The 15,594-nt window shown below is 32.3% G+C and overlaps 1 protein-coding gene across 3 annotated transcripts; it reads right to left on the bottom strand.

The window, feature by feature from the left end:
* Positions 1-15,568, bottom strand: LOC124957611 (dynein axonemal heavy chain 7-like). Of its 3 annotated transcripts, XM_047514647.1 has the most exons (47): positions 15,356-15,568; positions 15,042-15,224; positions 14,591-14,970; positions 14,274-14,495; positions 13,898-14,195; positions 13,443-13,790; positions 13,099-13,364; positions 12,864-13,017; positions 12,572-12,798; positions 12,303-12,504; positions 11,974-12,208; positions 11,772-11,887; positions 11,410-11,688; positions 11,080-11,337; positions 10,727-11,011; positions 10,401-10,649; positions 9,982-10,327; positions 9,723-9,892; positions 9,532-9,663; positions 9,204-9,425; positions 8,678-9,129; positions 8,370-8,567; positions 8,142-8,289; positions 7,837-8,052; positions 7,588-7,760; positions 7,195-7,504; positions 6,874-7,119; positions 6,565-6,794; positions 6,241-6,460; positions 5,991-6,179; positions 5,531-5,902; positions 5,246-5,418; positions 4,722-4,967; positions 4,340-4,627; positions 4,075-4,266; positions 3,772-3,998; positions 3,342-3,712; positions 3,067-3,247; positions 2,806-2,994; positions 2,122-2,719; positions 1,797-2,007; positions 1,703-1,711; positions 1,596-1,613; positions 1,175-1,409; positions 913-1,064; positions 573-854; positions 1-227 (listed from the first exon to the last, which is right to left on the bottom strand). In XM_047514647.1, the coding sequence occupies exons 1-47, from the start codon at positions 15,566-15,568 to the stop codon at positions 21-23; spliced, it is 11,118 nt and encodes a 3,705-aa protein (XP_047370603.1). In that variant the 3' UTR covers positions 1-20. The 3 variants fall into 3 exon arrangements, with proteins under 3 accessions (XP_047370603.1, XP_047370605.1, XP_047370604.1); XM_047514649.1 differs by lacking the exon at positions 6,874-7,119; XM_047514648.1 differs by lacking the exons at positions 1,596-1,613; positions 1,703-1,711.
* Positions 15,569-15,594: the final 26 nt, after the last annotated feature.

The following is a 15,594-nucleotide window of genomic DNA, read 5'->3' as shown; positions in this document are numbered from 1 at the left end:
TAATCTATAAAAAGATATTTTTATTCTGATAATTGACAAAGCATAGCAACTCCTCGCATAATCCAATGTTCCGGTGGCATTGTTGTAGGTAACCACATAGCTATAACAAAATTTGTCGAATGTCCTGTAGTTGATAATACTCCTCGACGCTCGCTGGTTTTATAAAGAGGACACGTATACGTTCGTTTTTCCTTGATATCTTCTTTTCTTGTTGGTAGCAACCACAACTAAAAAAAGAAAAAAGAAAAAAAAGAAGGTATTTAGAAATTACGCTTCGTTAAAACGAGTTACACGAAGTTCGCTTTACGCTCGTACGATAATACATACTGTTGAACGACACATCCTCTATTCAATTGCAAATAACGTTTATTATTACATGCACTTAGACATATTATGTAATCCATAAAAAGCAACGACTAAAAGCATATCTAATACATAATCTGATGTAAGAAGCAACGTAAACAAAAAAAAGAAAATAAAAAAAAAAAAGAAAAAAAAAAAAGGGGGAGAAAGAAAATAAATTTTATTATCCTAATTTAAATATCAAAAAAAATTCAATGTTGTATATTTACAAAAGGCATGTCGTCGTAAAGGACTTTGGGTATGCTTTCTTTCAATTTCATTTCATTTCTGTCGAATCTAGCACCATCCAAAAATAATCCATAAATATAAATTCCATTCTCAGGCGGTGTATTAAAGACAGTTTCTTTGAGAATAATGAAATCATAAATCAAATGATCGATTGGTATACTATATTTTCTCGCGTAGTTCTGTCTACTACCGGTTAAAAATGCTTGGGTAAAATAAAATCCTGATAGCCAGAAAGCCGTAGGAGGACCTTCGTCGTACCATTTCTGTGAAATATCAATGTAGTAGTAATACAATAAAATTGATCGTTGTCGTAATAATTACCTGTAAAAAATTTAAACGTTGCAAAAAGTCGTTTATGTAACTACCGAGAGGCTTCAAAGAAGGATAGGAGTGTTGCATCCAATAAGATGGTATTTTAGCAGTCAATATTGTCCCATAAATATCTTCGAGCTCGAAAGACATAACGATGAAACCTGTTCGAAAGAATTAAGATTTAGATTTTATTTAAAATTTTAAATCGATCAATGATACGAAACGAGGATATATAATTTGTTACGATAGATTTTAAAAAAGAAAGAGAGACCTTTTATGGCTTTTTGGATATTGATCAAGCTACTTCGAATACAGTTTAATAATTTATTGAAACGACCCATTTCTTGGACTAATACGGTATTCATGCTTTGACTATAAGATGTAGGATATTTCTCGTTCGCAGTTTGGAGATCATAATCCACTGGAAGTCTGCTCAAAATATCGGCAGAAACGTTGAAGACTATCTCGTCGCTCGTCATCGCCCCAGTTCCAGTTTTAACCGTCTCCTGCGAAGTGAAGAAATTTATCGTTTAGTTGCGTGCAACGTTAATCTATTTTTGCGCCTTATTATTCGTGAGTTTTATCTCGCAAAAAAATCGATCGATCAAAACGTCGTTTTAATTATAAAAAAAAAAAAAAAAAAAAAAAAAAAAAAAAAAAAAAAAAAAAAAAAAAAAGAAAAAAATACGTACCCTTATTTGCCATAAATCCTGCGTGTTAAAATATCAAATGAACGATTAAAATTATTTATTAGCTAATTGAAAAATTAATAATTCATATTCACATACAATATACCTACCAGACGATCCTGGATAGCAAAAAACAAACAGTTCAATTTTATATAAAAAATAGAACGATCGTTTTAAAATAAACGATATCGTGATCGATCTTACCTGAGTCAATAAAATAGAAGAGAAAAGCAACGACGTTTCTTGCTGATCCTTAATAATATCCGCATTTTCGTTCATTCCAAAAACACTTGGCGCGGTAATTAATGGAAGATTTTTCGTATATTCAACGTAAGCATCGTATTCTCTGACTGGAGGACAGTAATAAATTTTTGAACTGGTATCGAAGTAATAGATATCTTCTCCGAGTGCTTCCCTGATCAATTAAAAAAAAAGAAAAGAAAAGAAAAGAAAAGAAAAGAAAAGAAACAGAACAAAAACGATTCAGATAGATATTTTTTCAATCAGCAATAATTTTTGAATTACTCACTTGCAATAGAATTTCTCTAAAATGGTATTCAATGTTCTACGATCCCATTCATCGGTAACTCTACCACCATAATTACATTCTCCAGTAAGATATTTGAGTGCTTCAAATTGTACATCCTCGTATTCATTTAGAAAGATGTGCAATTGGAGAATGCTAACTCTCAAATCTGTTTCATTAAATTCATAGGGTATATTCCAGCCAATAGGGCCGAAATTTCGTCTTTCTTGCACGATAGCGTGAAAGAAACATAAAGAATAGATTAATTTTTTAAAAGTATCACTTTGACTGCAGGACTCAAAAAAGTCAGGATTATTGATCGGATCATTCATGTACGATCGAATGATGTTAGCTCTCAAGCCTTTGGGAGGCTCATTTGTCATTTTAATGCCATTCTGAAGAACCGAAATGGGAAAGTGTTCAGCTGGATAACTAGTGAGCCATAATCGAAAGTCCGAATGAATTGCCTCAGACATGAAACCTTCGCAGATTTTTTCCAAAGTTGGCATCCAACTCTTTGCGAGATGACAGTTCTGTAGAACCACCCAATGACCATGCGTTACACCGTTTTCTATTAATTCCTCAGCGATTGGTCCTTGACCTGAATAATAATACACGATAGAGAAAACAGGAAATAAAATGATGAGTGTAATTTACAAGCTCGATTATAAATAGTTAGATTTTTACCTTGTCCCAGGGACAAATAAAATAGTCGATTTGCTCCGTAACCTAGATCATCAGCAAATTTTAACAATATTTGAGCTGGATCAGCTCCAGGAGTTAATACGAATATCAATGGAACGCAATTATTAGAATCGGCATATGAAGAAACTAAATCGAACGTCGGTGCCTCTACAAACTGCGAACCAAGTTCAGCTAAAAATAATTTTCTATGTACTTTCGTTTTATTTACTAATTGATTAAGACTCAAAGATAAACAAAAAGTACCGTCGACGAAATTCTGAACAGCTGGTACAATTTTATCCGGTCTAATACATCTCAATATCAACAGCTTTTGAAACATGTTGATTTTATCGTATGGAACTGGAAATATCGTGTTCTGCGGTTCTTTTGAATCGAACACTGTCTTCCATTCTTTACTTTTCTTAATGAAATTTTCTTTAATACCCTGGACGATTCAAAATGGAAATGTTTATAAGCATTATTTCCTTTTTTTTTTTTTCTTTGTTAATCTTTTAATAGTATTTAAATAATAATCTCACAGAAAATCCAATGACTTCGTCCAATCTGCATAATTCGTCCCACTGTTTAACAGGTAGCCATGTAGTTGGATTAACATAAGGATTATCAAGACCAACCCCACCCGTTAAGAGAAAAATCCATTGAGGCATGGAAAGCTTTTTTTGTTGTTTCAACAAATTAATAACAAGAAGTAAAGAGAACAAAAGTTTATCCTTTTCGAATAGTGATCTGCATATGTTTAAAAAGAGTGAATAAGTGAAGTATTCGATAAGATCTTTCAAACGTTGCTCCAAATTTTCCGCAGGATGTGTATTTTCAATCGCCATAGTATAAAGATTGACGAACCACACTAATGAATATTGATACATCGGATCTATGTTTGCTAATACAGCTGTAAATAAACATTTTCATAAATAAAAGAACAAATAAATTATTCTATATTTGTCATACCTATAGTGAAGAACAATACGGTGGAGTGAATTGCAATTGGCGTATATTGAAGTCGAGCCGCATCGATCGACTTCTCAGTGATCTCAGTAGCCGCCTGTTTTATATGAATATCGTCGCTCAAATTTTTTGAAGACGTTAATATATCGATTGCCTCTTCATCCTCGAGAATATTACCTTCGGCTACGGATAATACTTCTAAAATTTTATCCTCCGTTTCCTTCAACAATCTGAATATACATAAAAAAAAAAAAGAGTGCCAGAAACTTTCACGCAATAAAAAATAAAAAATTAAATGACTATTACCTTTTATTTGTGGCGCTTTGTAAAATCAGTGCATTTTTTTCAGATTCCAAATCTGGCCTTTCTTTAGCAACAACTATGCCAAGCAATTGATCATCCAATCCTTCCGGTGTAATTACAAAGTTGACCAAAGTAACTTTAACAGTTACTTCTGGTAAGTAATGAGGATTTCTCAGTTTGGTCGTTATGTAAAATCTATGAAAAGAGATTGAACATGCAAGTATTTCTCTTTAATATTGTTCCAATTGCTGTCTTACGGCATGCCTACCTAAAATTATTATTATACTCAATTACAGTTTCACCTAATCTAATACATAAAACACCACTTTGTTTGAACGTTTGTCTTAAAAGGATTGGCTCGAGAACAGCGTCCAGTTCTTCTTCAATATTCTCTAATAACACAGGTTGGCCAAATTGAATAGCATTCTCTAAAACTCTGACGTAATCCATTTGTGTCAATCGAATGATACTGATATTATTAGTCTTTTCCATATTTTTGATCCACTTATTCGCTTGATTCTGAGGATCTATCATCAGTGGCCATCTTCTTGCATTTCTATGACATAGAATAAAATGTTTAAATGTATGATAATAATAAGAATTATTTTTTCAATTATTGTTGATTATATTTAGATCATGAACATACTTACGTAACGATAATACCATTGTCAATAGAAAATAGATCACTTGGTAATCCAAATATGTTCCAATCTCTTATTAAAACGGGATCACCGAGTACGTCACGCAATTGAAAATCTTTTGTGCATATCACGTCCAAATTTGTACAAAGCTCCACCCATTCCGCAACTTGATGTACACGAAACGGCATTGTAAATGGACCAAGATAAGCGATCACTCCAGAGGCAATGATGACGTCTCCAGTTAGCCGATAATATCTATAATACATTTAATTAAGGCAAGAAGAGTTTTAAATAGGTCGAACTTTCTCTCTTAATTGATGATGAAATTTTTATGATAGTTACGATAAAATCTTGAGATAAAATGCAAGAGAAAAATAAATAAAGAGAAAGCGAAATCTAGAATGGTTTTAGCTTTAACATCAATGTTTTCTCACATTCATGTCCAATTAACTCTAGATTAATTTTCTTTCTCACATTCATTTATTTAATTACGATCATTATCTTTCTTTTTATTAAAATGAAAAAGGAACTACCTATCTCCGAGTTCTTGAGCGCTCAGTAACCAACGATTGTATTCTCCGCCTAATCCACCAATAAGTTCTTCTGCACGTTTTATCTTTAGTTCACAATCAGTAACCTGATCGGACATCGCTTGAAAATCTTCCTTTCTTTGATTTAATAATTTTTCCAGAGAAATTAATTTATTCTAACAACAACAACAATGACAACGAAGGAAGAATAAAAATACGTAAAATATGTAAATAATATGAAAGAAGAAAATCAAGAGACATGAATTTATTTTAAAATAGTCAACATACTTGAACTTCTTGTAATTGGTTCCGTTTTAAATTCAACTCGTCCAATGCTTCTTTATATGTCGCTTCAGCTTCAGCCAAAGCCTCCTTTTTTGGAGCAACCACTTTCGCTACTTTGTCGTATTCCGACATCGCCATAACCCATCGACAAAGTCCCTCGCAAGCCGTCGAGACTTTCTTGATCTTTTCGGGATCAAAATCAGATTTTGTCAAATAATTCTTACGGATATTCTCTATCACTTTTTCTGGTATATTGTCCTTGTCAAAGTTCAACAAGGAATCAAGAAATTTGGCATCACTGAGCATTCTTAAAGAAGCCTTCCAGTAATCATCAATTATACCATCCTTCGTTTGTACTCTATCTGGCTTTATTTCCTGAAACGATGATCATCTATAAAAATTATGAAACAATTCGAACATATACATATAAAATGAATAAGGTTTTAGATCATTATGAGAATACCCTAAGAACGCAAACGCTTTCGACAATAAGTTTCACAGCATACGGTGGACGTTTCATAACTTTGACTACTGCAATATCTTTTGAAGTTAAAGTATCAAGAGCTGCTTGAGCATTACGCAGAAATGGCATTGCTTCTGCTAAGCTCGCATCGCATTCTGCTTTAATTGCAGCTGCTGCATCAGCGACAGTCTACGAAAGATAATTTTCAATGACGAGAATTCGTTAAGTCAATGATTCTTTATCTGCTTACTTGAGCTGCAACTTCGTCGAGTTTAACTATTTTTTCAAATTCTGCTACATCTTGATTCTCTTTTTCAATATCAATTAACATTTTTTGAACATCTTGAGTAGCAGTAATCAACTGTGGTTGCAATTTTCTTAAAGTTTCTTGCATATCCGCGACCTGTTGCTGTGTACTATCTAATCGACCTAAACCACCCTGATATCGAGCTTTGGCGAGTAATGTTTCTCTATGATGATATATAAAATTTTGAACAAAATAAAAAATGAAATAGTATAATGTTTAGAGAAGAAATTTAATATTTATTTAAATATTAATCGTCTATATATTTACCGTCTTTTTTTATTTAAAAGATCTTTGAAAGTATTGATCATCTCGAGGTAGGACGTTGGTGTTACGTAGTTGTATCTATTGAGACGTATCAAAAATTCTGCACTTAATTTTTCCGTGGATACATGAAAGAAACGACACATATCTATTCCTACTTGTCTCTCGTGATCTGACAATTCAATTTCAGATAAAAATCTCGTTGCAACAGCTATCAGTGCATCCTCAGGCCATGCCTTGAAAAATATAACAAGGATAATGAGATTATGTTCGAAGATGAAATCAATCGATCAAAGAAATATATTTGTAGTATACTTGTAGCCAATCGATGGTACAACAATTAACCAATGCTGGAAACTTTCTAATGCGATTTCTAAAACCATCACCGATCGGTGACATGGCTACAACTATGTGAAGCTGATCGCGTGCTATTTGAACAAAAAGATTGAAGAGAGCAACTAAACTACCATCTGTTTGCAAGGATCGGTCTCGTTGTCGATCGATTTGTCGCATTTTCTCGCAAATTTCAACTTTCTCTTCGTTATTGAATATGTTAGGCACCTATGCGATCAATTTTAATATAATAAGAAATCTAAGATCAATAATATATTTAACAGATAATAAATAATAACATACTTCTCCAGAATTCAACATATTACTAATGTCTTCTAAAAAGCTCTCCTCTTTGATTTGAATGTCAGTGAAGAGAAATGTCGAATGCAATTCTGTGGCAGTAGCCTTACGCATGATCGTTTTAATATCCTCGTGCCATTCATTAATACCATATTGCTTGCTTATCTCAACTTGAAAAACGTCGTAGTCGCAAATGTGTGATGCCAATCTGGTCAACGATTGTCTTCCAGAACCACCAACGCCGACCAAAAGAGCATGACTTCTTGGTTGTTTGATGATACGAGAGATTTTTGACAAATGTTCGATGGCAAAACTGAATTACACATGCAAAATATAAATTTCCAAATGTATTTGTATATTTCTTTTTGAATTAAAATAATTAAAGTGATCCTTTACCGGAATAAAACTAAGTACATCGGTTTCTTTGACATAGCATTGTATTCCGTCAAATAAGTCTCAACAATTTCTCGTAATTTTTCTAAATCAAATACTTCTTTATACAAACGAACATCCACTTTTGTATCAATAAAATCACAATACAATAATTTTCTTAGTTCGTAATCGGTAATCTAAAACGATAAATCGAATAAATCTCCCATGAAATAATAAGATATTTTTATCATAATCACGTGTTATATGTAATACCTTGCCAGTTGTGCTATCTCGAAGAAAATCTTTGAACAATTCTTCCATGGATATCTCCATATGTTTTTTCAGAGTCAAATGCAATTGTTCGATAAGCCAATTCATATCAATTTCATCGACTAATCTATCACCAAATACACGTAAAATCTCATGAACCCATAATCTTTTCATACTTGTCAAAGTGGACATTGCTTCGGGAACAGACAAGAGTATTCCCTATGTTTAAAAAATATTATGTATCATTTACATTGATTGAAAGAAAATTTTTCAATAATTTTTACAATTGAAATATTGAAATATAAAACCTGTATCACTCTGGAAAAGTCTCGGAGATTGAATATATAATGACATTTCGCTGGTGTTGGTAAAAGATTCTTAAGACTTTCCTTAAAGACATCCAAAGTCGCGAAAACAATTTGATCGATGCATGGATCAAATTCTTTACCGAAACCTCTGAATAAATGAAAACAAAATGATGTTCTCGTAAATGATCATAATAAAAAAAAAAAAAAAAAAAAAAGATATCGACAGACCTTGTGTCAAGATGCCATAATATGATTTTACTGAATATCATTATCATAACGTCGTCCTCAAAATCGGATATGGTTAAAGCGAAGAAGTGTCTCTTGAATCGTGGAGTGATATCTTTTCCTCCGCTAATAGGCGGTGCCATGGCACACATCAATTGAATTTCGATTAATTTGATCGGTATCATTTCCTTTAAATCGTACCTATTCGTTTAAAATAAATTAATTTGATAAAAAAACTCTATAGAAATTGTTATGCTTATTAAAATAATAATGTTATTAAAATAATGACGTTATTAAAATAAGTTTATAACCATTGCCAATGATCAAGCCATTGACGAAGCAATTCTATCGGTGGTTGTGCACCATAGGTTTCTTTTAATGGCATCGATATATCATCGACAAAAATAATCCATCGTTTTCCAACAGGTGGACCGAAAACACCTTTGCGCCTTCTATCAAGCTTGCTCATTATTATTTCTTGAGTTTGATTGGCCGTAGTTTGAGCGGAGAAATTTATAAACAATGGCTTATTAACGGCTGAATTATTTTTTTTCAATAAGAAATCAGTTATATAAACGGATTTGCCTGTTCCTGTTGGTCCAACAAAAAGCACAGGTTTTTCATGTTGAACTAATAACTGAAAGAGAGCAGTATAACGTATTGTTTCCACGGTCGGGACGATTATTTGATTAACTGGAATATCTCGAGGGATGGGGGGAACATTAATTAATTCGTCCGACCATAACTTCCATTTTCCTTTACCCTGTAGACATAATAATTTTTATTCATAGCTTGAATGAACGTATTAATTTCATCTTCGTATAAAATTATTTTTACCTCTTTAATGAATCTATAATCAAAAACAAGATTATACTTAGGCATGACAAAGATATATGGTTTTTCAGGTTGTGGTACTGGTTCTTCCAATTGATATTTTTCCATCAGAGCTAATGGAAATTCTCTTTCCATAAAACCACGAAAAAGTATACTGAATTGTTCTCTCGAACTTGCGTCCAAAGTGCCACCCATTGCCCATATACAAGAGAAGAAAAAAGATCCCTGTGTTATTGTAGATTTTATTAAATAGATATATACAATATATATATATATATATATATATATATATATATATATATATATCTCAAATTATTAAATATCTTTTTACCTCAACTTGTGCTCGAAGATCATATTCGTCGATATTTTTAGCTATCTTCTCATCGTGATATTCCTCGATGAAACAGTCCATCAGATACGTTATCGATCGCAAATAATTCGAATCAGGCATTGGACACAATTCCTTTAAATAAAAATTTATTCAATTCAAGAATTATAAAAATGAAATAATAAATGATATACCTTGACATTACCACGACGTAAGAAACGGAAAAGTGGTTTACAAAATCTTATGAACAATGATTCGTAAAGAAAATTTTTTAACCAAGGATCTATTTTTGCTGGTGTCATAGAGATCCATGATAATAACAATGGCTTCCATCCTAACGCAGAGGGTTCCATATAAATCATACCTAGTTTATCACGTACAACACAAGACTATTATTTATAGAGAAAGAAAAAAAAAGAAACTATTAAGTCGAAGATAATAAATTGACATTACCACAACGTGATACAGTAGCTGGTGAAGCGGCTTCGAGGTCCATCGGTTCAAAAACTAAATTGGTCTTTGGTGCTAATTGTATCACTTCACCGCTCATAAGACATAATTTCTTGTTATCATCCAAAACCGTATTCATACTTTCGATCCAGATAGCATCGATAGGTCCGTCAAAGACCAACCATTTGCGATTGGTGTTAGTAGAAACAGCAAAAGTACGATAGCTTACTGCTAAAATTCCATCTTTCCATTCGTGAGAGGCAGGATCAAATTCTCCATACAATTGACCCATAGTTATCGCTTTAGGATTCATCACGGTTATTTCTACTTTGTTTTCATTTAGAAGATTCTAAGAAGATACATTAATATAAAATAAATATATTAATCAATAATTATTAAGATATAGAATTTAAAGATATTACCATTTCTTCACAAATTCTAAGAGCATCAGCTAATATCCTATATGCTGTAGTTTTTCCACCGAAAGGAAAACCAACGATCATGAAACCATGTCTAACTATCATCATCTCATAAATCTGTTGTATTTTTTCGAGGAAAATAGGAACACATTGAATATTAGATTCCGAGCAAGCTTTTTCCGTACATTCATTCAGGTACGTGTAATCTGGCGTAGGAAGAGTCACATTTGGGAATAGATCAGACATAATACCCTAAAGAAAAAGAAAAATATTACTGAATATGATTACTATATTGCAGCTGGAATATAAAGAATATATACGATATATACGTTAAATAATGGTATATCTTGATTAAGAAATTTCGGCAAATTTACGTCCTTGATACTACGCAGCATTAAAATATCCTCGTTTTCTTCGGGATATTTCAACTTTAAATTGCCTGCAGCTATCAAAACAGATTTCACGGCTCTCATGCCGTAATCATAATGATTTTGACTGGATAATTGTTCGGAACAGAGCCTGTAAGCTACGACAATTTTAACGGATAATGGTCGAGCTTCGTAGAAACCATAAGAGTAAAGTGTATTTTCTGCTATTAATGCATAGTCCGGTACCTAATATAACATTAAATAAAATTATTTAAATTCAATTCTTATAATTAACATTTGTTTTTTAAACTAACCATCATAGCAACTGGTCTAAAGAGAGCTTTCAAATTATCAGGTAATTCGGTTCGTCCAGCATAGCCTGGATTCATTGTAATGAAACAAGCACAAGTTGGATCTAATACCAATTCGGTATCCTCGAAGATCAATATCTCTTTGCCTGCATTGACTGCTCGTTGAATCGTTAAAATTTGTTGAGCTACGACAGACAGAACTTCCAAATCAATTCGATTAAACTCATCGAAACAAGACCAAGCTCCAGTGGCAGCCAAACCCTGAAAAAATGATAGATAGTCAAAAAGACGACGATAGTATTAAGATAAGAATGAACATTAAAAATGTTTCACCTTCATAAATTTGCCTAAAGCTATATAATCCAAGCCTTCTGAACAATTAAAGACAACGCATTGTTTGGCAACAGCTTTTGCCATGTCCTTTGTGGTTTCTGTCTTACCAGTACCAGCAGGACCTTCCGGTGCACCACCAAGATTCAAATGTAATGCACCAAAAAGTGTTCTATAACATCTATCTGTTAATGGTGTTATCACTAATCTCGACGTATTACCTAAATACTCATAGGCATATTTCAAAGTTGAGTTTATCATCATCACATACATGTCTTCTTTCTGTATGATTAGTAGTTGAAAAAATAAATATGATTAGGATATATTTTTAATGTAACAATTAAAGACTATAAATGTATATTAACCGTCCAATAATATCTCATCTGAGAAAGCCATTTAAAGTCGGTTGAATGAGATACTCCTTGTTCAAATAATTCTGTTATAACGTCTTTTCCATGAACGTCTAAAGTTACTAAAGCTTCTGCAATTACAAAGAATATAATATCATAATGTTCAAAATACCGAGGGAGAATTTTTGTAATAGAATTTTATTAATTAAAAGATTACCTAAGGTCGTTCGATTTTGTTTTGACAACTTGCTGCGTACCAACTTGACGATGTCATTAAGCTCGTTTATACAAACTTGAATGTAATCCTTAAGGCCATTAGGACTAGTAGAAAATGAATCTGTCGTGTAAGCGGTCCAATAAAGTTTGCTGATACATAAAATCGTTTGTCCAGGCCAATCTAAAGCCCATTGACATCGAGCTTTTGTCACGAACGCATCTTTTGCTCGTATGACCTGAACAATCATAATAATCGTACATAGTTCTAACACAATCAAATTCAAATTGTTTGATTGTGCAATATTGATTAAATAAACAGTTCTGATTTACTTGTGCCCTAACGCTCTTCTTCATAACAATCTCCAATTGTAAAAGCCACTTTTCTACTTGTCCTCGAGCAGCAACAGTGTCAATTATGTCTTCAAATAGAACCATTTCTCCTTCCGAAGACTCCATCATCGTTGCTTCCATTTTCTCCGTGAAACTAAGTTTTGCGATGCCTTCGAAACATTTCTTCAAATGTGGTTGAACTCTGTGAAAAATCAATGTAATTTGACGAGCACGTTAACGAGTAAAATATTTTATAACGCTCACTTTACCTAGTAGGATCTTTCGTTTCTGATAATATCTCTAATAACTCGTCGTTGGATAAAAAGAAAAATCTTGCAAAATATAATCTCTTTTTTTCCAAATATGCTACTAGACCTTTCTGAACGAGATCGAGTAAATTCGCACATTTTTTGAAACGTTCCAACATTTTCTCGATTTGAATAACAGACATAACTCTTGGATCATTAGCTACTGCTGCCATAATTTCTCTCCAAATCTGTTTCAAAATTACATTTAATATCTTCGCTAAAATAAGATATATGAAAATATCAAACTATTTACCTTGTCAACGGCACTAAATCGTCGACCTTCTTCTGGCATTTGTTGCTGAATATCTGGCGAAGAAAAAATTGGTTCAAGATACATCCAAGTAGCTTGAACGGCTAACCAATAATCTATAATATCTTGCAACAATAGTAACTTTGCTTCCCATTCACTGAAAGAAGAAAAAATCTAATGGCAAAAGTGAAAAGAATATTTAAATATAAATGAAATGGGTGAAAATCGATCAACCTACAGAGTTTCTTGTTCAAAAGGCTTAATGTAAAGAGAATTTTTCATAGTTTGTGCTTTGGTTAAATGATCATCCAGTAACAATTGTATTTCATCAACACTAGCTATAACGTAAGTACCGGTATCACGATAAGGATTCACTACAAACGCTATATCTTCCCATTCCGTATACATTTTGTTCAAGGATTTCTCAAGACTTCCTTCCTTCATTGCAGCTTCCGAAATTGCTTCGAATTTTGGAACATAATCAGCTAAACCATAATCTAATATCTATAATGATAATATTAACGATAATGATTCAAGATCTTCAGATCATTAGATTTTTGACGAGTAATAGAAACTTTATACCTTAGCCATTGTCATATATTTATCAACTTTTATCGGAAATCCAACGATCTCTGAAATCTGTTCCCAGTGACGACTTTTCATGAATGGATTTCCTAACGTCATTATCACTGGCATATGCCCTTTGAACTCTTCTATTCTGTTAACTATCGTCTCTGCTAACTTTTTAGGTATCTGTTCTTGAAAAATTTTTTCTAACTTATATGCAGTTCGATACGCTGTTCCAGTTTCGGCTTCTATTTCTTCTGGATCATGCGAGCCAATCATCGAATTCATCCATAAATCGATATTCGTAAAGGCTTCACAAGCTATGTCGAAAAGTTTTTTGTACGGTGATAATTGATCGGCAATCTGGTTCAAAGACATCGATCAACGTTAATAGCAAAATTGTTTCACCAATACAGTATCTTTATTTTTCATTTTATTTTGTTTCAATTTAATTTAATTTTTGCTTTTACCTTTTTTCTTAACGGATATTGCGTGAGTTCCCAACCAAACAATTGTTCTTCCTCATTAAATCTATCGATCGTTTCCATCGCAGCAATTATTTTATTTTCCAAACTGGTAGCTTTTTTTCTGTAACGATAAATCTCATCGATATTGCCCCAATATTGTATTTCGTCGCAATATTTTGCATAAATTTCAAGATCCTTTTCAAACTTCTCGATTTTTTCTTTCAACATCTTTTGATACTCGCCAGTTTTGCTTGCAATGATATCTCGATGTTGTTCAAAAATAGAAGATATGTTGTGATACCTAAAGAACGAATGAAAAGTTTTCTAAATAAAATAATCAATTTCATTGATGACGATAAAGAAATTGTAAGAGATCCACCATTGAAAAGCAAAGTTGTTTGTTTTGAGTTCAACTGGTGTTAAAGTCCAATAATCTGATATAAAGAGAATATATTTTTTTAAATCTTTCAAACGACTTTCAAGGATAAAAATTGTTTCAGTTTCAGCAGTATTTATGAATTCTTTGAGTTTAACGAGTTCAGACGTATTTGGTGGTATACTTAGCGCTTGATCTGCTATATTTTGATAAAGTTCTCCTATACTAATGAAACATTGTATTATGAATTAAATCATTGTAAGATAAAATAATTAAATAAATTTAACTTTTACAGATCTCCAATATTTCTCAATACTTACTCACGCATATTTCGCTGATAATCGTCGACCATTTTAGATAATAAAAGTTCTTTTAAACGATCAGCCTCAAAGACTATATGATCTATGAGATCTTTCCTACGAACCTCGAAGAGTTTTCCAAAATAAGTACGATCTAATATAACTGGAAGATTATGACTCAGTTGATGATAATGTTCAATGATATCACAATATTCTTCGAAAGATCGAGGTGGATCAGCTTGTAAAAATGGTTCCACAACATCCTCCTCTTCTACTTCCTCGATCAATTTTGTATAGATCATGAAATCATCTAATTGTTTTTCTATCTCAACTTTATGTACTTCTATTAATTCGACAATCTTATTTGAATAATATTCCAACAAATCCGATGATATTAGTGGCTAAAATAATAATATAAAAAAAAAATGTTCTATTCTTCGCATAATAATAATCAAAGAAATCATTAAAACACCTTCAACATATTTGTCGAATTCTCAGAAGATCTCTCATTTTCGATACGTGGATAGACCGTCACAGCTTCGTAAATCGAATGTAAAAGTGATGTTAAAGTTTCTACGAATGTTGTGAAAGACGGATCAAAGAAAATTGCTTTCTTCTTCACGATTACTTTCATATTGAATCCACAATTTTTACCCTGAACAATGGTAAAGTAAATAAAAACTTTTCTTTACAGAATAATTTGTTTAATAAATGATTTTTTTCTTTCTTCTATTTTCTTTTTTGTTCTTTTTTTTTTTTTTTTTTTTGTTCTTTTACTTTACTTACACCTACGTCCATGAGATAATCAATATAATCCTCCATGGAATTAAGACAAAGTTCTCGCAATTGCGTTTCCATTATCAAAGCGAGACAATCGTAAGTCTTTTTTAATTCGGATGCATCAATTGACGTTTCAACTTTATGTGAACGTTCTTTCTTCCTTAACTTGCCGTAATTATGATAAATAAAAATAAACGATAAATATTTAATCAATATCATTGAATACGATCGAAAGTAAATAAAAA

The sequence above is a fragment of the Vespa velutina genome, chromosome 2 (genome assembly GCF_912470025.1).
Source record: "Vespa velutina chromosome 2, iVesVel2.1, whole genome shotgun sequence".
Taxonomy (NCBI): Eukaryota; Metazoa; Arthropoda; class Insecta; order Hymenoptera; family Vespidae; genus Vespa; species Vespa velutina.
Note: the sequence above shows the minus strand (reverse complement) of the source record. Positions and strands in the feature narration are given on the sequence as shown.

Bases quoted from the DNA above. Each gene is read 5' to 3' on its own strand.
- LOC124957611 (XM_047514647.1), bottom strand. From the start codon at position 15,568: ATGATATTGATTAAATATTTATCGTTTATTTTTATTTATCATAATTAC. The intron at 10,650-10,726 runs GTATATATCGTA...CTTTTTCTTTAG, and splicing joins AAGATATACCATTATTTAAC to GGTATTATGTCTGATCTATT. The intron at 9,130-9,203 runs GTAAAAATAATT...TTATGTCTACAG, and splicing joins ATTATAGATTCATTAAAGAG to GGTAAAGGAAAATGGAAGTT.